The 23,745-nt window shown below is 48.4% G+C and overlaps 1 protein-coding gene across 1 annotated transcript in view; it reads right to left on the bottom strand.

Moving 5' to 3' along the window:
• Positions 1–23,745, bottom strand: part of LOC144112447 (protein Skeletor, isoforms B/C-like) — a 100,625-nt gene that overhangs the window by 57,722 nt on the left and 19,158 nt on the right. The window contains exon 2 of the mRNA XM_077645282.1: positions 1,281–1,415. Within this exon, the coding sequence (XP_077501408.1) occupies positions 1,281–1,415 (135 nt within the window). The remainder of the gene's footprint in view (positions 1–1,280; positions 1,416–23,745) is intronic.

Below are 23,745 nucleotides of genomic sequence, written 5' to 3'. Positions count from 1 at the left end.
ATTATTCCTGGCATCTGCATGTGCACGCAACAGCGTTTCTCTCCATCTTCACACCCTCTCTCCACTCGGCTGAAGCTGGCGCTACGCCCACCTCCCATTAGCTACAGCTGGCACGACGCTCCTCCGAACTTGTACGAGCTTATCCGAATTACTCCGAGGCTTCACATAAGATTTTTGGTTGGGTTTCACCCCGTTAAGTAGTGCTTTCGCACTCAAAATACCTCGGTGCTGTGCTGGGTCCACATAGCTGATGTGCTCATTGAGGAGCGAGAGCGGAGGCTACACTATCATGCACACTCTCGCCGCCCTAATCTTAGTGGAATCCATTTTGGCAACGCTTCTGGACAGCCACCCGTTACTCTGTGAACAAAGTACATGGCGCACTAATCCGGCAACAGCAAGTAAATTTTAAAGCGAAATCTTTACTGGCCGCGAACTGGCGATTTCGCCCTGGCGGTGCTCCGAGGAGGCACATGACGTCAGAACGTGCGCTTTGCCACTGATATTTCTTTATCTCTCTCTCGCTCCCTAGTCACTACTGCGCATGCGCCACTAGTAGCATCGAGCCACAGGTGTTCCGCCGCAGCGCCGCGCCTTTCCTCAAAATCCAACTTTCAATTTTCAGTTTTCTCTTTCTTCTTTCCCTCCCTCCTTTACTCCTTCCTTTACAGCGCGCTTCGGGTGTCCACCGAGATATGTGAGACGGTTGCTGCGCCATTTCCTTTCCTCAAAAACCAAACAAAACAAGTGAGCCGACCGCGTTCATGGAGTTCATTCGCGTTGACAACTTTGCAAAGGCCGTTCATTTTCAGGAAAGGAAAGGCGCACAACCGGCTCCGCGGGTCAGTAGAGACCTCAATCTCGCTTTCATGTACGCGGCGTTGGTATCCAACTGCAAAAGCCTACTTTGATTGCATTCCGCACACTCGATAGGCAGCGCGCCCTCCCTGTCACCCTGGGAGGTGGCATGCAGTTTATGGTTGATCGCGAGATATTGATCACCAAATGAACGCTGCGGCGTAGCTATCGCATGTATCGCATGTAGCTATCGCAGCAGTATCGCATGTCGGCCTCAACGCTGTCCGCGCTAATGAATTCAGGCCACATCTCTCTCACCACCGCCAAATGTATCAAAGCACGAATGAGGCGTCCGCATATCTAGGGAGCCAGTTATGCGCCCTTCCTTTGCTCAAAGCCATCGCTCAAAGCCATCGTCATTCGCATATAAGCGTGACAGCCTCAATCCAAACAGGCGCGATGGTTGTATAAAACAAACTGACCTGGTCCGCCGCCATCGTAGCTGAAGTCCACCAGGTAGAAGCTATCCTCGCCGGCCGCGTACACCAAGCCTGATACCCGGTGCTGCAACGTCTCCAGACGCCCGATCAGCTTGCCGTAGTACTGGGCACGGGCACCTGCAGGTAACACCAACAAGTTTGCTTCCACGCCTTTTGGAAGACAGGCCATGAGCCCACATAACAAACTCTCACACAGCCAGAGTGGCGACAGCAGTAGCACAATTCAGCACACCACTGCGGCGCTTTCGCTACCGTCAATTTGACTACCACAATGTAATCCGTGTAATTTCAGTAGTATTTGACTTGCAGTTAGTTGGCTCATGATCAAAGACTGATACCTTTATAGCGCTAGACGCAGCACAAGGCAAACGGTATACCTCTTGTCCTGTCTAATTTTCATCTTTGGTTACAGGCGCGAAAAAAGACACAACACAAGGCAGAAAGATGGGATGGAGCGCCTCCCGTCCCGTCTTTCTGCCTTGTGTTGCGTCTTTTTTCGCGCCTGTAACCAAAGATGAAATGTTACGAACTTTCCCAGCAAGACGTTCTTTTAAGCCGTCTAATTTTATACGCTCTGGGTTGCGCTTTGAAGTTTTCGCTAATGCGTGGAGATTGACTCTTAAAGCAATAACGAAATTTTTTTTGAACGTCAAAAACTAAACCCGCCGCGGTGGCTCAGTGGTGGGGCGCTCAACTACTGAGCCGGAGTACCCGGGTTCGAACTGGACCGCGGAAGCCGCGTTTCGATGGAGGTGATGTCAGTGCACGTTAAAGAACCCCAGGCGGTCGAAATCATTCTGGAGCCCTCCACTATGGAGGGCTCTTTCACTCCCACCTTCTTCCCTTCCCTTACGGCGCGCGCGGTTCCGTTGTCCACCGAGATATGTGAGATAATTAGTGCGCCATTTCCTTTCCTCAAAAAGCAATTTTAATTTTTTTTTCAAAAACTGACGCAGAGAACTGCTCTTATTAATTTATTTATTTTAATACCGTCAGGGTCCAAAGGGCGTTAGAAAGGCGGTGGGTGAAAAGCAAAAAGTAAAACACATAGAAAAGTGCAAAGTGCAGATTTTTTAGGGAATAATAATGGTGATATATTTCAAAAGGTGGTCAATAAGTGCTGACTTGAAGGATGGTGCATGCACGATTGAGGCACTGAGGGGGAAAAGGCGGTTCCCCTCTGTGCAAGTATTTGGCAGAAATGAGTTGAAGAGATCATAGCTACGGCAACGGGGAATGGCGACCTTAAACCGGTGGTCAATGCGACATGATACGCATGAAGACTGGACAAGAAGATCGCTTTTCAACGATGGGCAAAAAAATAAAAGAAAAAAGCCGTGAACAAGCATAATGAATTTCATCAAGAAAAGTGCCACCAATTTCTCGTGCAAAGTACATCCCTACGCTATATCAGTGATCAGGAGATTTAAAAAAAAATCGAAGGAACCAACCATACTACGCAGCCCTTTGCAAGCAACCTTGCCGCACGTCCTTGCATGCGAGGCACCGCAAAACTGTCTGTTCTGGTTTTCGGTCAATGTTTGGTAACATTTAAATACTCTGACGCAGCATAAGCGAGTAGTTGGCATTTATTAGCCACGCGTGTTTGTCTGCTTAGAAAGCCGCAGGGGCTCAGAAGGCACAAGAACGCAGTGTTTGAAAGGCTCCCAAACTATATGACCAGTCCTTTACCAATGTATTTTTCTAGTGGATGGAATAAGTAACAGTGTCATGAGGAAAAATGACAAAAGAAACCAGAATCTTATACCATATTCAGTTATAAATATTTATGAGGGTTATTAAAACAGTACTTAGCACACAGAAATCATTTTCAGCGTTTTTAAATGTGGGGAGGAGGTTCCTCCTGACCGCACTCAGATTTGGAGCCTGAGTGGCTCCATAAATGCCCCACGACATCGCTGAAAAGAGAACCATGCGGTCTGAAGATTTTCAAGCAAAGCTTTCGATGTATTTTACCGCCCTCCGCTATCCCAGCAAGACCCCCATGGTTCCTCAAGAGAAAAAATATGTATATACCCACGTTTCGTGTTCAAGGCAGGCGACGCCATGTCAGCCCGCACTTCCTCGTTGGCTGTTTCTTGGATTCGTCCCTGCACAACAGGGCTGGTTCTAGTGCTATAGCACTGAGATGGTATTTCATGGTTTCTAGTGTGTGTGCTCCCCATATAAGTGAAATTGGCCCCCAAGCGCGCTCGACAGGTCACTCTTAAAAATGAAAGGACATGAACCAACGAGCCAAGTTATGCTCTCAAAGAGCAGTTTTAGTCAGCCTAACCGGCGTGCTGCTACCGACAATTTTTTTTTTACTCAAAAAAGGTGTGTACTGTGGTGCTAGATGCCTCGTTTCCAGCCTCAACCGCATAATACGGAATCAAGAGGTTGCGGGTCCTGCAAAAGGATCTCCTAGGAAGAGCTCGGATTACATTCGTCCACATTGAACACTCCCTTATTACAAATCTACACCACATTGGGGGCTTTCCCTAAAAATTTGACCAACATTGAATAATTCTTACTTTCATTATCATCAATATGGCCAAGTGCATGAGTAAGCCAAGTAAAGTTCAACATATTTTGGTAGAAGGCATCCATAACGGCTCCTTCCTCCGAACAGAGCAATCAAAGCATCGGTTCGGTTCCGGGAGGGCACTTCAGTTTTAAATATTGGTTCAAGTACGCTACTTTTGTAGCTTATGCCTATTCGACAGGTTTCAAGGGCACTAAGAACAAAAAAGGCCTCGTCCTATCCCCTGAGATCACCTTCCCCGATAGGAAGTGTGCGTCTCACCTGTGGAGAGCGAATTGTAGGAGTCGCCAACACTAAACACGAATTAGCCTACATAGGCCTATATTGCCGCAATATTGCCGGCTGGGCTGCTTTTTTTCACCTGGCGCTACCAATCGCTCCCTGGGCGTTCAATGAGCTGCATGTGCGCGAAAAAAGTAAGTAATAAATATAATAATATAAGCAATAAATATAAAAAAGCTTCAGCCTGTGCAAGGTAGCGCGCATGATAATATGGTGAGGCCATCGTGTCAAAGCAGCTCGGGAAGGGAGGGGGGGGGGGGGGTCAGTGCGCGAGTACCTAGTGTAGATACAGCGAACAGCTTTCCGTTGCACCCATTCAAGTATGACTATATCTTTTTTGTAAATAGGGATACCAAACGATGTTCGGATATTCTCCCAGCGCCACGTGCTCGCTGCGAGAGTGCCCCGAATGACGAAAAATTTCGCCCTCGCTCTCGCGCGGGTACTTATCATGCTTGATGAATTTCCAGTGCGGCGTTCAGTTAATCTCCTGCTGACGGTCGCGACCAACGTTTTAAAATCTTAGCTCTACTTTTCGCGTTTCGGGTCTCAGCGTTACGCGTTCCGACGCAAATCGTAACCCAGTGGTTGCCATGGTAGCCGAGGTGCTTACACGATGGAATCAAATAACAACAGGCGGCAGCATGAAGTCCGAGCACCACAGCTCGAAGCTAAACTATGTCGATCCGGTATTTATATCCCTGTTTGGCAGGCGCCAAAGGCGGGCCACTTAGTCCTGACGTCAAGCGTGAGGCGTCCCGACGTAGGCGTCACTTGAAGATCACTCAAAAACCTAAATCATCTGAGAAAATGCAGGGTTATGTCTCTGCGATTAGTTATTCGGTATATATGTCGCCGCCCACTCAAGCGCTATACGTATATTGGCCGCTAGGCTTAGGGGCACTGCTAGGCGCTGTGTCGAATTCCTGGTAATGAGGATGTCTTACTGTCGTTCTCTTTCCTTTAACATTTTATTTGTTAGGGAGCCATCTGGTTCGCCTCCATGTAGTATGGACACTGCATCGGTAGAAGTACGTGACAATTTTTGCCACCCATCGCTTATCATTCATATGCCTCAACCGTTCTCCATACTGCATCTTACTCATTGTCTCATGCGCTTCAAATGTTCACCGCCCCTTATCACCTTGAACTGCGTCATTAGTATAGTGTTTCTATGCACCCCTAAGGCAAGCCTACCGACTTTCCTCTGCTTTATTTCAAGCGCCAAAGTTGTGGAAGATCCCAAGCACACGACACCATTTCACACCATTTCACCATTGCGCACCAAGTCCAGTATCATTTCACCTTTACAGACTCCAACTTGATATTTCGTACGTCTCCAAAGCGCGTGATTCATCGTATCAGCTGCGTTTCTTTTTGCTTGCTTTATAATTTCCTTCCTATGGTCTCGTATGACGATCATTTATCCATATACCAAGATCCTTGTACCCCTTAACTATAGCTAACTCTAAGCTTTGTAGCGCAATTCTGTCCGCCTCATCATTATAAAAAAATAATAATGAAAGCTGCCTTTTCAGGAGACATCCGAGGAGACACCCGAGGCGGACACCCGAACCGCGCCGTAAGGGGGAAGGGATAAAGGTGGGAGTGAAAGAGAGAAAGAGATGCCGCAGTCATTATAAACAATTGCTCCCGATTTCTCTGCGCTCAATTTCAGTCCTAGAACTTCCGCCTCTTTTCGGTAAATGTCTGCCAAGTCTTCGAGGCCCCTATAGGGCCGTCTGCTAAAAGAACGATATCATCGGCATATATCAATCACGGCATGCGACCAGTGGCATCACGAGGACGGGAAGAGAGGGAGGATGGTAAGGGGAAGCAGGGTTGCGATGCTGCGCTTGTCGCTTGAGCCTTCGTGTTGAAAATGTTGCAGCTAGAAATAAAAGCCCGCTTGCCTCTCATTTTCGCGCGATTTGTAAGGAGAGCATCGGCACGGTTAAAATTTGCAAGGGTATGTAAGGAGAACATAGAACATACGCGCACTTTTACGTGCTCACGCAATGTTCGCATTTCTTGCTAATTAGTTCGCCTTGCACAGTCAACTTCGATCCGCCTTGCCCAACAGGCATTAATCAAGCACGCAAAACCTGTGCGGTGTCTATTCCTCCAACATTTATTGTTTTGAAGCCAGGTATCACGGTGTCTTTTCTGGCCAGGGAACACATAAGAAAAAATACGGACGCCTACCAGATGAGTTAAAAAAAATGGAATTTCAGATCCCATAAAGGGGGTCATGTTCAAGCTTTAGGGACTATAGACACCAAATTTTTGCTTGCGTGTTTTCTTCTTTCAAACGATGCGTTAAACATTGTTGTATACGGAGCATCCAATGTTGCATATATATAAAGCGTATACGACTGCTGAATAAAATGCAATTGAATTTTTTTTACGCGATTTCGGTTTCATCAACCACACGATGACTTTGACGTGTAGTTGAACTTCAATTATCGTTCAAAAAATGTCAAGTGCTCCTTCGATCTGCTGCTTCATGTACGAATAAACAATTTAATGAATTCACGACGATAGGCGCGATTTCCACTTTTTATCTCCGTTCCTGTAGATCACTGCAGATGGCATGTACCATGAAAAAAATCGCTTTCATTACACCTGATGACCCCTATCATTTCGAAGTCACGCTTGCGGCGCTTTGTAATGCCTCTGCCACTTTCAAGCGGGTGATGGGTCTCGCCTTCAGGGCTTCAAGTGGGCGACTTGTCTGCGCTGCTGCTTCGATGAACGGCGCCAAGGCCTTTTCGCCTGCGTTTTCTACACCTCGAACGACTTTCTGTTTTTTTGCCGCTTTCTGTCAAAGCGTCTCCAGATAAATCTCACAGAGTGTCAATTCGACTGGAGCCCGCTCAACATTATTGCCCACCTTTGCGAAGCCTCAGAGGTACAACCGGACCCCGGTAAAATCTCCACCGGTAAGGACTTCGCTGCTCCCCTGTCAACGAAGAACACTCGGAGCTTTGCTGCCCTTTTTGCGCATTTCCGCTCTTTAGTTCAAATATTAGCCGTCATATGCAGCCCGTCCACTATGTTCTTTGCTTGGATGCCCTTCCCGAGCGAGAGCCGTTCTTTGCTCATCACATTCTTGATCTTGTCAACAATTTTAACCCACGTCGAGGCATCAGCCCCAACTCAAGTTCTCACCCATGCCTGCGGACCGGTGCCGGTGTTGTATTACCAAACAACATCATGACCATGAACTCTTCATTACTTAAGCCAGCTCCTGGGCGAAATTAATTATAGTACCTCACTGAATGTTTGGTTAGTGCTTGCTCGGGTTGCTGCGAATTTTTGCCATTCCCTGTACAGCCGGCATCTCCCAGTTCTGACCAACCTTAGTGATTTTTTATGGCTCTCTTTGATAAAAAAACGCCACGGGTCGACTTGGTGGTCGGGTTTTGCATCTGCGGTATTATTCGTTTACCGCTCCCGTACACCGCCCGTCAAAAATATACACGGCCCAAGAGTTTGCTTGTGAGGCCTGCAGCATGCCTCGTTATGGATCCACAGCGACCACAATCTCTCGGAAGAGGAATGGCGTCTTCGATCCTCCCATGCTTTGGACTGCTTGATGTCACGCTAAACAGCTTAGAACTCTTGGCCTGTATACTGCTGACGGGGGCTGTACAAGTCCAGGTCATGACTGCTTGTCTCTGGTACCGCCTGACTGGACCGACGTTTTTTCCCTTCTCTTTCACAATTTCTCAACATCGCTCGCGAACACCGCCGCCATCTCTCATTAAGGTAGCCTGTATTTCATTTGCGCGAAAGCGCTCTATCCACGCAATATTCACTCCAATGGGCCATAGTTGCTGCTCCTTTTGCTCCAGCGCCTCCGATCGGGTGTCCTGAAGAACTACCTGCAAACTGCCGGCCATCTTGGGGTGTCGCGTACGTTCGACCGAGTGCAGCTGTTTTCTTTAAAAGCGAAAGCTTTACTACGCCAGCCAGCGAGCCATTTCGGCTCGTCGCGCACTTCAGCCGTGTGCCATGTGCCGTGGCCGACGAACGACCTTAAGCCGCCGTTGCCTAGCAACACCGCCGCCGCGCTCCAACAGATGGCGGCGCCGTCGACACCGCTGCCGTCGCCGCTCGCTCCACCAGATGTCCTCCGCTGGGGTAGAGGGAGAGGAGGTGTCGCCTAGCGGGGGATATGTATGCGCTTTGCCTCAGTGTATTGTAGTCGATATGAAGAGCGCGAAAGAGACGCAACAACGACAGAACGAAGTGAGGAAGAGACAACGTGCTCAAGAGACGCAAGAACACGCCGCACGACTCGAGAAGCGTCGTAACGAAGATGCGGCTAGAAGAAGTCGTGCCACGTCACGAAGTGACTCTTGAACTGCGGAAGAGACCGCTCTGAGTTATCGAGAGCGTCGAAATGAGACGCTGCGTAGACGACGTGTTGAGGAAACGAAGCTTTCGCAATTCAACTAGGGTTAACCAGAGCTAAACCACAGCCAATTTTTAAGGCCCGGTTTGCGATGCACTCATGAGGCTACGTTGCCGCCTGTGACTAGAGTGAAGGTACAAAAGGGCCATTCAATTCCGCCGCCTGCTGGTTACGTTCAGCCTACTGACATTCAATCGAACCTTTATATCGCATTGGTCTCGATTTCTTAATTGGTACCTTTCCGGCGTCCTACTTAGGTGATAATTGGATGGTCGTCGACACTGGTTCTAAACTACGCTATAACGAGTACATCAGTCATAACCTGCGCTAGCAATGTTGGATATTTTATTCCGTAGGAGGGTATCCTCCGTCATGGTATTCCATGACAATCATATACCGATCGTGGCCGCTAGTTTCTAGCAAGAACCATCACTGATATCTTCCGCTCGTGTTCCAACGAACACAACCTGGCCACTCTAACGACTGCACACCTCGACCGAACATTGATCGATAAGCTCCTGTATGCGTACAGCCTTTGGAAAAGTAAAACGCCGAAGGGGTTTGCATCTGAGCACGGGTGAGGCTTCTGTATACGATCCATGGAAGTCCTAATTTTTGCAGGTCTTCTTATCTTTAAGGCACTACAACTCTAGCGATGCCTAATGAGCCACACAGCATGGGCACAGAGGCAAACCCCTGGGATCGTTACTTTTGTGAAGGCTGAATGCTTGAGCGCACCATAGTTATTTGGAAATTGCCCTATAACTCATGTTACGCTCGCCTACAGTTCTTTCCTCCATGGTACCACTGTCTTTTCACCCTTTCAGCCTTTATTCACCGAACACACTACGTTGTCATATGGCCTCAATAAATCGATACTGCCTTCTGGCGCCTCAACCACGAAGTGTGCACGAAATGTCATCGCATGCAAGCGCAGCTCACGCGCCAACTGGCCTCCTCTCCTCGTCGCAAACCTGAGAGCGGCCTGTTTATTACTGCCGTCTTCGGGAACTACGCGCTTTTCCTGGGTAGCTCGTGTCCGATGGTGTCTATCTTGCCGGGTCGGACTCGCTAAAAACGCCATTCTCCCCGTACATTGGCCATTCCCGCGTGCTCCGTCTGGTTACCGATATGACCTACGAAATGGCCCCGCTCAATGTTCCGACATCGCTCACCATCCTAGCGACTGACGCTGTTGATGCTGCTCGGCTCAAGCCGTAACACGCAGTTGGCGCACTAGCAGCCAAGCAGCGAGAATGTGTTATTGTCGCCTGAGTGTCGCGTCACGATGATAGGTGCATTTTGTTCATACACCATGCAATAGTGTTTTCACTAAATATTTTTTTGTGATGATTCGGTCAAATGTCTTCTCAGAGATCAGAGTGGCTTCCGCAGTCAAGCAGGGCATCAGATTGAAGTTAGGGAGGGGGGCACTACAAGGCTACCGCACCGGGTGCCGTTCACCCTAGTGACGACACTGCATGTGACTTTTCTCCATTTCACCCCCTGGCGACACAATAAGACCTAATCCGTTTGTTTATCACTTCCGTTCAACCTGATGTTGAACATAAGTGGCGATAGGTGTGGCGATAAAGCACTTCCTGCCTTAGTCTCTTTTTAACCGCGACTCTTGCAGCACCTTTCGTGTCTTGCCAGTTCACTGCTACGTTGTTCTCCTTGTAGACTTCTTTTAATAAAAATGTTGTTTCCCTCTTCGCACACTTTTTTTGTATAATTTCCCAAGCAGGGCGTGGCTTACATTGTAGTAAGCCGTTTTAGTGTCTAAAACGCCATCCTCTGATGTCGTTCTTCACTTACAGCAATTTCAATGCATTCGGCGACTGTGATTAAATTGTCGTCTAATCTACGACCCTGTCTGAAGCCGTTCTGCAGTTATTCTAATACGTCAGCCTGCAATTATTCTAATACCTTAGCCTCTTCAGTCCAGCCTGGCCGCTGATCATTGATGGCGGTAAAATGTTTAGGAGTATCTCCCAAGGTGGAGTAGATTTGTAATAAGGGAGTAATTACTTATTGGCATCCATCCAAGCGCAGCCATACGGCTACAAAAGAAAGCAATACGGCTAAAAAGGAAAGCAATACGGCTACAAAGGAAAGCAATACAGCTTCTACAGAAACTTCGTAGCTGAAGAAAAATTTTCCCTGGTCTCGGTTTCGAATCCCGGGCCAGGGCGAATTTTTCTTTAACTACGAAGTTCCTGAGGGATCTGTATAGCTTTTCTTTGTAGCCGTATGGCTGCGCTTGGGTGGATGCCAATGAGAATTACTTCCTTATTATGATCCTCGATGTTTTTCATTGCTATTCTAAACAATACCGATGTCACTGTTACAGGCCTACACGACTTAATTCCATCGTTTTCGCCTTTGCCTTTGCACATGAGGCTCATTCTGCTCTCACGCCAGCTTGCTTGGATGTCTTTTCAACACGTCACTTAAAGCAGCATACAAAATATTTCTTTTGGTTTACCAAGCAATGCAATTAGTCTCATTGGTATTTTGCACAAACATGTTGCTGTATGCGAAGGGACCCTCTCTCCCCTTCTTCCCAAGCAAATTGATATATGCCAAAAAACCTTCTTTCGGTAGCTGCCGGCATCAAGCCGCATACAGCTGGCGGCGTCACGCGCTTTAAATGCCTCGCGGATAAATCGCATGGCCGCTTTGCTTTGCAATAGGTTGCCGTCGTCATCCTGTATATGGCGGCACGTTTCTTTCGAATTTTTACCAAGTGCCTTCTAGTGGTACCAGGTGCCCGTTTCTCGTTTCAGAAATAAATGATTCTAACGCCGTCGTACGGCAACTACGCTGACTGCAGTAACTGCGAACGTAAGGCAAATGTGGGCTAAGCCGACACGATAACGATAGCAACGGCGGCAAGTGGCCGCGTAGGACATATGGCTGCCCGACTGAACTAACGCTCTCCAATATGTTCACTTGTTTCACTACCGTTTGCACGCTCCTCAGGAAAATTTCCAGCGAGGCACCCTTAACGCCGCCTGTCCCAGCTAACCCAAACTTATCAAGGAATCTTTTCTCGGATTCGATTCAACTTGAACGGGAGAGACTACCTAGGTAGCCTGCTGAAGGCGCTGCGAGATAGAACCATAAGCACACCGGTCTATTTCGTTTCATGAGTTGGGGGGTATGCGGAATAATGTGGTTTGACTCTAGGGGCGACAATCCCGTGCGCGTGCCTTTCCCCTCGTTGTTGTTCCACGCGCGACGAAGCGAGGAGAGGGGGAAGTCCTTTCTCTCCTTTTGTAGGCTCCCTTGTGTCCTACCTCCTTGTTCTGTTACTTTCTCTCTGGATGAAACTGTATTCCAGTAATATTTTGCGCTCGGAAAAAGCAGCGCAGCCGTGACGGCTGCTCAGTATTGAGAATACATTCATGGAATAAAAAACAGTAGCCGCGACTACACACAACATCGAAGATCATCCAGTTCGTTTCAGATTTTGCGCAATACGTGCGACTTCTTAAAAACAATGACCATACATACCATGATATATTACAGCATTAAAAATTAGCCAGAATGAAACACCTACAACCAGTTAAGTCCTTGACGAAACAAGAAGGAATCGACATCAGGCGCGTGTATACATACATGGCCTCACTTTAGTTTAACGAACAAGATACAACCATTGATATATCAGAACGCATGACCATTCTGCGGAGGACACCCAAGCTTATATCACACTGGTTAGGCGTGTAAACAAAAGCCATACGAAGATACCAAACCTGACACATCAGCAATATTAGGAGGACATCGTGCTCGAAGATCAACAACCAGAGGGACCTGGTCCTCAGGGCCTCAGCGGCAGCAGGCTCGAATGGAGTCTAGGACGGGGTACATCTCACGCTCCGTCGTTTAAAATATTCGTTCATGTTAAGACATTACTACAACCGCATCCTCCCTGCATAAAGACAGTAAGCATTCAGTGGTCGTCTTTAATCGCAGAGCGACAGGAGGAAGAGTACGTGCGCGGGAGGAAAACATGTGAGAGTGGGCTTCTAATCGCCTCATTGTGCCAGCGAAGCGATGTGAGCAAGCAAAGCTTTCTAGTTATGCCGGCAGCCGACATGAGCTGGGGCCATCAGTTCTTCATTTTGGGGTACCTCTTTGATAACTGAAACCCCCGAAAAAGAAAATTGAGGGAATGCCTGCTCAGGTATAGCCATCGCAAACTTAAACCAATCAGAATAAATGAACAGGGGTTAAAAAACAAAGGGAACCCAAAATGTTATTTTAATTCAAACGCCAGTTAGAAGAGAAAAAAAAGAAACACGACGTGCTCTGACCACAGTTACGTTTGAAGCATGTGCCCATAAATGCAGTAGCACGCCCGAACGACACTACCTCCTCAGGTGCCCGACGACTGCATTCAACTTGGTCCAGTCCTGGTACAGAAACGACGCCTGGCCGCTCGTTGGGCGTTTGCATCATGTTTGAAGGAGCGATGTCTCAACTACTTCCCGACGCGGCGGCCGCTATATCCCGTCGGTTTATTTTTCCTTCTGTTTTGACTTTCTTCTCGCGCATTTACCCCACATTATCAATATTTATATTCGTTTCTTGCTGATATTTTCATGTTTCAGTTATTAATATTTTTGCTGCAGATTCGCTTGGCTTGTCCGTTCCAAATAAGAATGCATACGCCTCTGCTATTTGGAGCCCTAACCAAAATTATCTAATAAATTTCCTAGAATCAGTACAAAATTTACCCACAAGATTCATATATGCTTGCTAATCTTATAATGTCAGTATAGCATCATTAAAAGCAGAGGCAGGCTTAACATCCCTGGCTTGTAGACGTCGTATCATTACAACTTTTGCCCGTAAAGTTTCGAGACTGATTTATTTTCTTCTCTAGAAATGATTCCCCCCAAAAAATGTTGGTGCGCATGTGTAGCGCCATGTTTTCGGGCTAACCTGAGCTACTTACATTAATTGCTGTGGCAGCCCCTAGATGGCACTACATGTAAAAATGCGTTGTCACTAGTCGTCTGCGCATACTACTGTGAGTGAATGTGAAGAGATGGACGTCCACCTCGAAGAGCGTGTAAACATAAAATTCTGTGTGAAGCTTGGCAAGACAGCCACACGGATGTACGAGCTCCTTCGTGACGCTTATGGCAACGAGACATTATCACGGGTGCGAGTTTTCGAGTCACACAAGAGGTTCGTTTCGGGGAGAACGTTGGTGGAAGACGGCACAAGGCAGGGGCGCCCTTCAACCTCACGGAATGAAAACAACGTGGCTCGGATCAGGGAAATCGTACAGAAAGACCGCACCATTACAGGCCGCATGCTATCAGATGCCCTCGACATTAGTAAGACAATATGACACCAAATTTCGCGTGAGAACGTGAGGAAACGAAAGTTGAATGCCAGACTTGTGCCGCAACCCTTCACAGAGCCTCAGAAGGACGCGCGGAAAGCAGTGAGCGCTGATTTTCTCTCCGAGGCCGAGAAGGATGTTTCATTCGTCAACAGCATCATTGCTGAAGACGAAACATGGTGTTTTCAATATGATCCCCAAAAAAAGAGGCAGAGTACCGAATAGCAGTCCACAAGCTCTCCGGCGTCGAGAAAGGTGCGGCGACCGAAGACCAAAAGAAAGACGGTGCTGATAGTTTTTTCGATGCCAGAGGTGTGATACACCACGAGTTCGTCCCACAAGAGCAGACGGTGAATCAGGAGTTTTATATCCGCGTGCTCCAACACATGCGTGATGCACTGCGACGCCGTTGCCCTGACTTATGGGCATCTGGACAATGGAGCCTTCTCCACGATAACGCAAGGCTGCACATTGCTCTCAGCGTGACAAAAGTTCTCGCAAAGCACAGCATTACTGTGCTTCCCCATCCGCCACACTCGCCTGACCTCTCCGCATGCGATTTTTTCATGTTTCCTCGTGTGAAGAGAGCCCTAAAAGGTCGCTGTATGGGGAGCCTGGAGGCCATTCAAGACACCACGACAAAGGAGCTGACAGCCCTGCCAAAAGAAGCGTTTTCGAGCTGTTTCCAAGACCTCAAGAAGCGTTGGAAGCTGTGTATAGACTGCAAAGGAGACTACTTCGAAGGGGTGCTGCACAAATTATTTCAATGTTGAACGCATTTTTTTTAATGAACTCAGTCTCGGAACTTTACGGACAAAGGTTGTAGTATGTGCTTGTTTCACCAATTTTATTTCAGCTCACTTCGTTGTCCACCCTACATCAATCCACCAGAACGCATTTCCCTCCGCATTGGTCATCCTCTCCAAGTTGCCCGGCCTCGTACGCATACTGCTACATTTGCATCGTCATTGTTTCCACGCTCAGCCATGGACTGGAACAGCCTTCCACACGACATCACTGCAATCACCTGTCCATCAACATTTGCTATCTGTTTAGCGACTACCTTTAACAGCGAGTAATTTATGTACCTTACGTGTCTTCTTTGTTTATTCAGTCTGCTTTATACATGTAACCCATCCCAAACCCGGGGGCCTTTAAGGTAATAAAGTGAAGTGAAGCGAAGGACGCCGTTATTCATAGTTGGACCCTCAAGCTGATTTTTTTTTCTGGTGCATTTTGCAGACCATGTTACGCGTCTCCTGTCAAACAACTTGGTCAACTTCGCACACTAGTGCTTTTCCATAGTCTGGAAAGAGGAGTTCTTTTCCGGACACGATGCAGCTTTCTCCCCATTATGCGCAGCCCTCGTCCTCACAGTTGTGGAGAGGAAATCTGTGAAGCGTGCCTTATGTATTCCGTTATGATCGTGGACATGAACGCCACTGATTGGTTGCTCTGTACACAGTCCCCGTACACATAACCTGTTGTCGAACACTCGAACACCACAAAGGAAAAATAAAAATAAGGAAAGCTTACTACAGCCGCGGATTCGTAATCAAGCTGTCGCAGTGAAATTTCAGAGCTCTACACAGGGTTTATTTTGCGCGATACTCAGAAAATGCAGCGACGGCGTCTTTGCAAACACGCGAGGCCCTTTATAAAAACTGCCAGACAGAAACAAGCCAGAAAAGTGGTGACGTTCACTTTAAAGAAAAAAAATATATGTGATGCCCAGTAGGGATTGAAAGGCAATCGCCAAGTCGCATTGCTGCCCAAAAGCGATTGTAACGCAACGCAATTCCCCATTGCAAGTTCGTGAGGAAGTTTATATAGAGCTTTTCTGCGTAGAGAGCCCCTTTCAAAGCGTCACTTGTGCAGGCACACATTCTCAAGATGGTGACTGCGGAACTGCTCCCACGCACTCTATGTTATTGGTACTTTAAAATGCATGCTCGGTGAGTGTTCTCAGATAATTTTTTCTTCTATCGGAGGAAGGGCAAAGGCGATTCATTTCCAGCTTGCAGCGGTATTACGGCGTTTCATGAAATAAATTCAGCCCAAGTTGAGGCAATACAATCTTTCCGAAAGATACCATTCAAATGTAGAAACGCTAGCGCTAATGCGACGCGATGTTACGTCGGGGCTGCCTTCAAATGAGGCTCAGGTGGGATGGCAGCGACGGGAATACCGCCAGCTCAACTGCCAACGCGCGGCCGGTGCCCGCTCCAACGTCAACGCGAAAATTGGACGCACGCAGGGACGCTTCCCTCGGGGTGGCCGCCCTTTCTTGAGCGTCGAGCGCGTAACACGGTCGTCGGCCGCGATGGAGCGCAAATGCTTTTCTGATGGTAGCCGTAATGGAGGGGCCGAGCGTGCCAAGGTTATTCCACCGAATCAGACTGTAAATACGGTGGTCACAGGACCTCCTCAGAACGTGTTCGTCATTGCAGAGTTCTGGAAAAGTCTCGCAGCTATAGGCAAAACCTGTAGCTGGTGTGATTTGCTACTTAAACAGCCGAAGGGTCCGAGAAAACGGCGACTGCGGGGGCAAGAGCCCAAACGGGCATCTTAATCTCTTGCGGTTCTGCATGCAGCTTTGTAACGCCTACGTGCCTCATTCTTCAAGTATAAAATTTCCGATCGTATCCGTTCGCGCCGGAATCAAGAAGCAAAAAATACACGCTGCACCATCCCGCGATCCCTTGTGCCGAGTTGATAAGCACAGCGCCGTAGTCAGCAGCTTTCACAATTTCGTTTACTCGCAGTTAGATATTGCGAGCACAGTAAAAAAAGGTAGAAAATATCTAAATCCATTTGCAAATCAAGGAAAGGCTGCGAATAACTGGATCTTCTGCACGCTCATATTTTATGCGAGCAACAAGCTCGAAACTGCTTCACGAAGTGGGTCAGGTATAGGTGCAAGCATTTGTTTTCGCAGGTGCTTTAATATGCCACAATGTACACCTGCTGGAGATGGTGGCGCACCACGGTTCCTTGCTGCCATGCTTGTATATACTACCGTAAGCAGTGAAAATGCAAGTGCTTTTTTTCGCGATTTCGTAGCTTGTGCGCTCTTTCAGACTGTGCACGTGTGATAAAATGTCAGTGTGTATTTCACACCTGCACCAGCTCTCGAACATCAGATAAGCAGTGATTTTCCTTCAGAGTTACACTTAACCGCGAAAGCCTCGACCATGTGTGCTCAAATGATCATTTCTTCTCTTGGAAGCATCGAAGGTCATCCTGTATTTTGGCGCCACCCGCGGATACGGGTGCAGTTTCTGCGGAAACGTGAACGGTGAAGCGCGCAAAAGTTTTACGGCTTACGAGTCCACTTGTGAAGGAAACGTTCCCTGCGTTGCATGTTCCATCTTCTCCTGTTCCTATCCGCTAGTCTTAGGAGTCAATGAATCTGATCCAAAGCTACATTTATGCTGCCGCGTGTGAATAAAGACAAGGCAGGAAACGTTAAGCAAATAAAGATTTCCACCAGCAGAGTACTTTCCCAAAAATGAATGCGCAAAATCATAATTTAATCATCACTCCGCTGACGACCACGCACGAGCACAGGAGCGCCTCACCAGTGCGCAGACGGCACGTAGCGGGAAAACGATTATCAGGGAACAGCTCTGTGAGCCAGGTTGAACAGCAGAAACAAGTTTTTTCTTTTAAACTGCAGGGTCAGGAGCAGCATGCTCAGACCGCGGCACTTCCATCCTCTGAATAACTATAGGAATGATATTTTTTACGTTCAAAAGTTTCAAGCCAAGTGCGGGCCAATAGAGAGAAGGGGGTACAACTCAAGAAGGAGCGTGTCCGAGTTGCGCGGACTAGACAGGTATAAACACACGCTGAGCCCTGCAGTACTACGCGTGACTGGGCCACAGAATGGTATAAAATTATGACTGATCTTGCTTCGCGCACTTACAGCTTAAGAGATAGGGCGATTCCTTACACAAGCAATGAAATTAGGAAGCAATAACGCACTCTTGATTGCTTCTAAATATTTATGATTACTCCATGACAAGCTATACCTCAAGCCCGTCGATATCCTTATTTAATATAGCATCAGTGGCGCCAAATGGTCTTTTTCTGGCCACAGGCCAAACTGGCAATCTTGCAAAATGGAATGGTGAATTGCAAAGCAACTCTCAAATAGGCTATTTTTCCAGCCCTTTAAAAAATATTGGAGGTTCAACATGGGCCTGTAAAGTCACATTACGGGCTGGTCTCTCTATTGCTCAAAAAGCGCAACAAGCACTGCGCAACAGGCCCGGGCATAGCGACAGGCATGTAATTGGTCACCCAGCAAACATGCACCAAGCATCAAGGGACAGGGTGTGAAAGAAAGTGAATAACAATGGATATAATGGGAATTAAGTAGGAACGATAATTTTCGCTGCGGCCATTTAATTAGTCGATGTCAATTAGTGAGCTTCAACACTCAAATACCCATAAGAAAATTGCAGACAGTGGCACAAAACAATTGATTTCAGTTCCAAGCAAAACAGCCAGCAGCGCCTTGCGATAAAAGCGCAGATTTGAGCCTGCGTAGACGAGGAGGACCTGAGGGGCAGCAGTCGTGCGCTTCAGAGTTTGGTTGTCCGGCGAGCTCACGCTCGAAAGAGGGAGCTGCCATGAGGGAGCTCCCGTCTTGTGCTCCTCATCCAGCCAACTCGCTCGAACATAAAACTCTCGGAAAGACGGAGACGGGCAGTTTTTCTTTTTTTTTCGCGGCCGTCGAACGTGGAACGGAGATCAGTAGGCCCCGTGACTTGTGGTTGGCGGCCAGAATGAACCGCGAACGAAACGGTTACAATTTTTTTCCAACATCGCTGCTCGCAGCGCCGTGAGCGTTGCACCTCGCCTCACAATTATCTCGTGCCGAAGTGGTAATAATGGCAGCCTGTGTCGGCAAATCAGACCGAGAGGAAAAAATGGCGATCCTCGGAGTATCATACAGCGTGCGCTAAAAGGACGTACACAGGAAACTTGGAGACAGAGGAAAGAAGCTTCTTTCCTCTGTCTCCAAGTTTCCTGTGTACGTCCTGTTAGCGCACGCTGTTTAATAGAGATGTACCAACTAGTCCGTCAGAAAGTTCTCCTCGGAGTACAGCCGCCTTCGTTATGTGCCTGAACAAAGGCTACCTTTCTGCCCGGAATTTGTTTTCAGTGTCATTCAACGTGGCTCACTCAAGTGACCTTTAACGACTCTATGCAAACCTACACGCAATTATGAGCGAAAACACAACACATATTCGCGACTAGCTACAGTTCTAGCAACCAAGGTGCCTGAGTGGCGGTCGACCACTGGTTTCAATCCCTGTGGTTAAGTTCCGATGGAGGCTTTTCCGTGTGCTGTGCGGTATCAGCGCACGCAAGTTAAAGAGCACCAAGTGTCTCCACTACTGCATCCCTCATCGCTCATGTGTCGCTTCGGGACGTTAAGCATCACAGTTTGCTAGTGCCGACCTATGTGAATTCTAACTTATAGAATCTAATCGCGGCATTACACAGGCTGGTAAGAAAGCCACAGCTCTCCTTCTAAACCAGTTTCGTCATCGCCCAAATTACGTCCACTCCAGGAGAGGACGGCCATCCTATCTCCGCGTTCTCCCTAATGTCATCTTCTTCATCTCCATTTACTCGTGCTCGTCTCATTTCAGCCCTGCCATTTTCCCTTCCATAGACATCTCCGCTGGTTTAATTCCAAGCCTCTTCGTTACATTCCAAGTTTCCGCCCCACCCTCCAGTACTGGCAAAATACAGTCATTACGTGTACTTTCTCCTTGAGGGGACAGAGAGTAAAAAAAAAAGTATTATGAGCACAGGTCGGAAGGGGCCCCTAGAGAGTGGAGACCTTAGTTAAGGCGAGCGGCTATATTCATCACCTGTTTGTACCCCGCACCCCATTCTTACCATCGTAGCTTTTTCACGTCATGATTTGCTTCCCAGATCAAGACGACGATAAAGTCTCCTCTATATTGTTTGCTTGATTCAAGTCTTGTGATTGTGTTAACGATTGCTTTAGGAAGTTGACAAGATTTGTAGTAGCACGGAGGAAAACTGGGCAAAATAATAGATTATGTCATGCACTAAATGGACAAGGTCGGTGGTATTCCCAAACACCCGAAGGCACACAGCACCGGCCCTCAGAGCCTGACTGCTAACAGAACGGAAGAAGCATGTAGGCTGCAGTACCGAGAGGCTCGTGGCACAGACACGTGATTCGAAGTCATCACTGAACGATACAGTCGTGTCAGGTGAAAAACCGAGACTTGTGTGCGGCATTGGTTAGACGTCCCGAGACGCTGGCTTTCTTTGCAGAACGCTGTCTGACTTGTACGTGTGAAAGTGTCGACCGAGTTCGACCGCCCGTGGTGCGCACTCGGGCAGAAAGTCCGAAAACCGTTGGGAGGCCGGCAACAAAGGGCATGGCGGTTGGCGGCCCGAAATAGCGCTGGAAACAAAGGCGACCACGCCCAGTGAAACAAGCGGGTGCGCGGCAGTCAGCGCACGTGGCCAGACACGCATTGCGCCCGAGAGCTGCTGCTGTGCAACACGCAGTCAGTGGGGCAGCGGCGGAGAGATAAAGCACGTCGGCGTGGGGACACTCGTCTCGCCGGCCTGCATAGGCAAGAACCGGTCCCCGAAGGAGACGTTGAAACAATCCCGCGTTGCGTCACAGCGGTGCGCGCGCCGCTCAAGGCCTTCGGGGTCGGAACTGGCTGGGCGTCTACAAGGGCGTCTTCCCAGAAGTGGGCGACTCGTGCTCTCGGCGAGATGATCTGCAAGTGGAAGCTTTTAGAAAGCACCCACATTCCCAGCTGGCTCTGAACGCGGTGCGCCAGGTGTTTTATCTCTCAACAGCGATGTGGCCAGAGCAAAACGCTCGTAACTGCCGGCGTGGGATGGCTGAAGAGAGTGCTGGGCGCCTCCCATAAGGATGTCCGGAAGTAGGCGTTCTCGAAAATACCCGCGGTCACGTGGTCCCGCTAAGCCTGCTAAGAATTTTTCCGCGCGTCCCGGTTAAAAATGAACCCCGCTGGCAACATTCTTCGGCTACAGTTATGCGTGTCGCATAAGCGCAAAAAGACAGCGGACACAGAAGAGATACCAGTATTTAGCACAGTGTCCTTTGAGCACGATAAAAACACTTCATTTTCCCATAGCTTGCGTTGGCTGTACCTTCTAAACGTGTGCACTATGGCTCATTGGGTCCGCTACGAACTCATCTCTCGACAGACCTCTTGACGACACGCTCGGGCGTTTTGCGCAAGCTTTTCACTCCTAAATTTCTGCGCCCAGCAGAAAACAAATCACGCGAACCTCTTCTACACAGAAACCGAGTGGAGCAGGTCGCCTGCATGCACCACGACCTTTGACCTGTGTGCCTCATACACTGAGCATGAATAACAATCGACTGGCTCAAGAACAAGTACCGCCGTGATTGTACGGGGCGCGATTGCGCGGAAAAAAATTTATTTCGGCACAGTGACATAATCCAGTCACCTGAAACGTCTCAAGGTGTGATGGTACGCGTGCGCTGGCAACAACACCACGAAAATGGGTCGCGAGACAGAGCTACAGTAAATGTTTTGAAAATAACACGAGTCCCGTACAATTTTTACCGCGATAGCGCGTGAACACCCCCGACTTGGTGACGAAGTGCTGTTCCGGGCTCGAACGGTGGCCAGAGCTGTGGTCTCTCTGTTGTGCTTTAGTTGCCTCACAAGAACAGCAGTAGTGTGGAAAAGGCAACAGCGCACGGGACAAGCTGCCAGTCATCTGCGTGTGAATAGACGAGCCCGGATATCTGGACAAGCGCAGCCGGTTGCTTGCGACGAAAACAATGGGCGAGGATTGCTGTTTTCTGCGCAGGGAGTCGTCGTGCGCCGGGCCAAAAGCAGCGCCACCTCTGCCTTTTGCAGGATTTGAGTGTCTGAATACCTCTTACGTCACGTGAACAGCTGGGCCCATTACGTAAGCCCACAGAGCGAATACTCCATGGCCGAACGCGGGAGTTTTTTGCTACGGCATACGACAGCGGCATCGGAGAAACTACGGGACGAGACCGGTAAACAGGATACTGCACCTCGCCACGGTGGGAAGGAGAGACTGCATAGTGTTCGTTCCTTCACTGTGTGTGCGTTTTATGGGGCCGAGTATTGCGTGCGTTGTCTTGTGACCCGTTTGAAACAAAATCATTTTCGACAACCGAAGCGAAAATTCAAACCAGGGTACGGCCACTGGCTGTCGAGATGGAGCCGCTGGCTTCCCCACTTCGACCACCAGGTTTGGGCGAAGCCATTTTCGATTAGTGCTTTTTGCACTCGGTGCACATAACCGTGGAGAAGATTGGCCCATTTTGTTAGCTATTACATTTTATTTCCAAAAATTCACTACCGTCGAGGCTAGGGCCCAAACTCTGAAAGCTTCCTTACTCGGCCGTCAAATTGTGTTCCGTGAACGCACTTCGACCTGAGTGCGCTGACATGAGGCCGTTTAGTTGTGCAATAGAGTGCACTTTGAGCAAGCTACACTCTTCGGAAGTGCGGAAGTGAGCTTTATTTTGCGCGCTTGACAAGGATACTATCAGTCAACTTTCGTTGTTGAAGTGGCTCTGAGACGTCTCCTGAGGAGAGCGCATCAACTGGCTCAATCACTACATTCTGTCGTCATGAACTCCTGAGACAAATAATACTTTTATGCGCAGCTGAGAACCCTCAATCGCGCGCGAAAGTTGACGAGTCCTTTCCGGGTAGTTTCACATCCTCACGCCCTCCTCCGTCGCACGCTCCCGCGTGACGGAAATGTACAGCGCAACGAAAGACGGGGACACAAGGAAGACGCATGGGACACACGAGCGCTGACTCGCTACAGTTTATTTCGGACCTCGGACTAGTATATATAGCGGAAAAAACAAGGCCAACATCACACATGCGCAGTAGGCGACGCAACTCTATGATGACGTAAGTATAACAACTCCTTAGGCGTAAGAGCAATAGATGGCTTGGCCACTCAGGACCCACCCAACCGGTCTATCATTTCAGCCTCTATGATTTCTCCAGCCGGTTGACTTGAGAAATCATTCATACATACTGGTCATATGCACTATATATACTGGTCGGAGGTTCTAAATAAACTGTTGCAATGTTGCAAGTCAGCGATATATATATATATATATATATATATATATATATATATATATATATATATATATATATATATATATATATATATATATATATATATATATATATATATATATATATATATATATATATATATAGCTGACACTCGCTTTCGAGCACGCACTGGGCTCTCCCGTTTCACGCACCGGGTTCGTGTAAAAGTTGACAAACATGAGAGTGGAACACGTGCAGAAGAATCGTCGGGAGGGAGCATCCGCCCTTCCGTCGAAAGCACCGCTGGGAGGCGTCGAAGCTCTCGCACAGTGAAAAAGACCCCACCTGGGTGCACAGAATGACGCTAACACAAGCGACCAAAAATGTGGTGCCCCGGGGTTTTCCAGTGAGCAAAAGGTGCTCACTGGCGACCAGGGGAGCCACCGGCCTCGTGTACCCGTGCGGGAGAGAGACCGGTTCTCGCGGGGCGTCGTCGCCGAGGCCACTGCTGCTCGTTCCGGGAATTTCGGCTCCTGGCCGGTCTCTCTTCTCCGTTCCTTGGACGCTCACCTTTCGCTGTGAAAGCTGCGGTGTCTCCACTATTTCTTAAGCCCAAAAGTATCAGCACGACGAAAACGAGCTGGAGATTGCGCTGTTGGCGGTGAACGGTAGACAACCAAATGGTTGTCTCCAACCCAGTCCTCTACTTCTAT

Source organism: Amblyomma americanum, chromosome 1 (genome assembly GCF_052857255.1).
Source record: "Amblyomma americanum isolate KBUSLIRL-KWMA chromosome 1, ASM5285725v1, whole genome shotgun sequence".
In the NCBI taxonomy this organism is placed as follows: domain Eukaryota; kingdom Metazoa; phylum Arthropoda; class Arachnida; order Ixodida; family Ixodidae; genus Amblyomma; species Amblyomma americanum.
The sequence above is the reverse complement of the archived record's forward strand: the minus strand, read 5'-3'. Positions and strand labels throughout refer to the sequence as shown.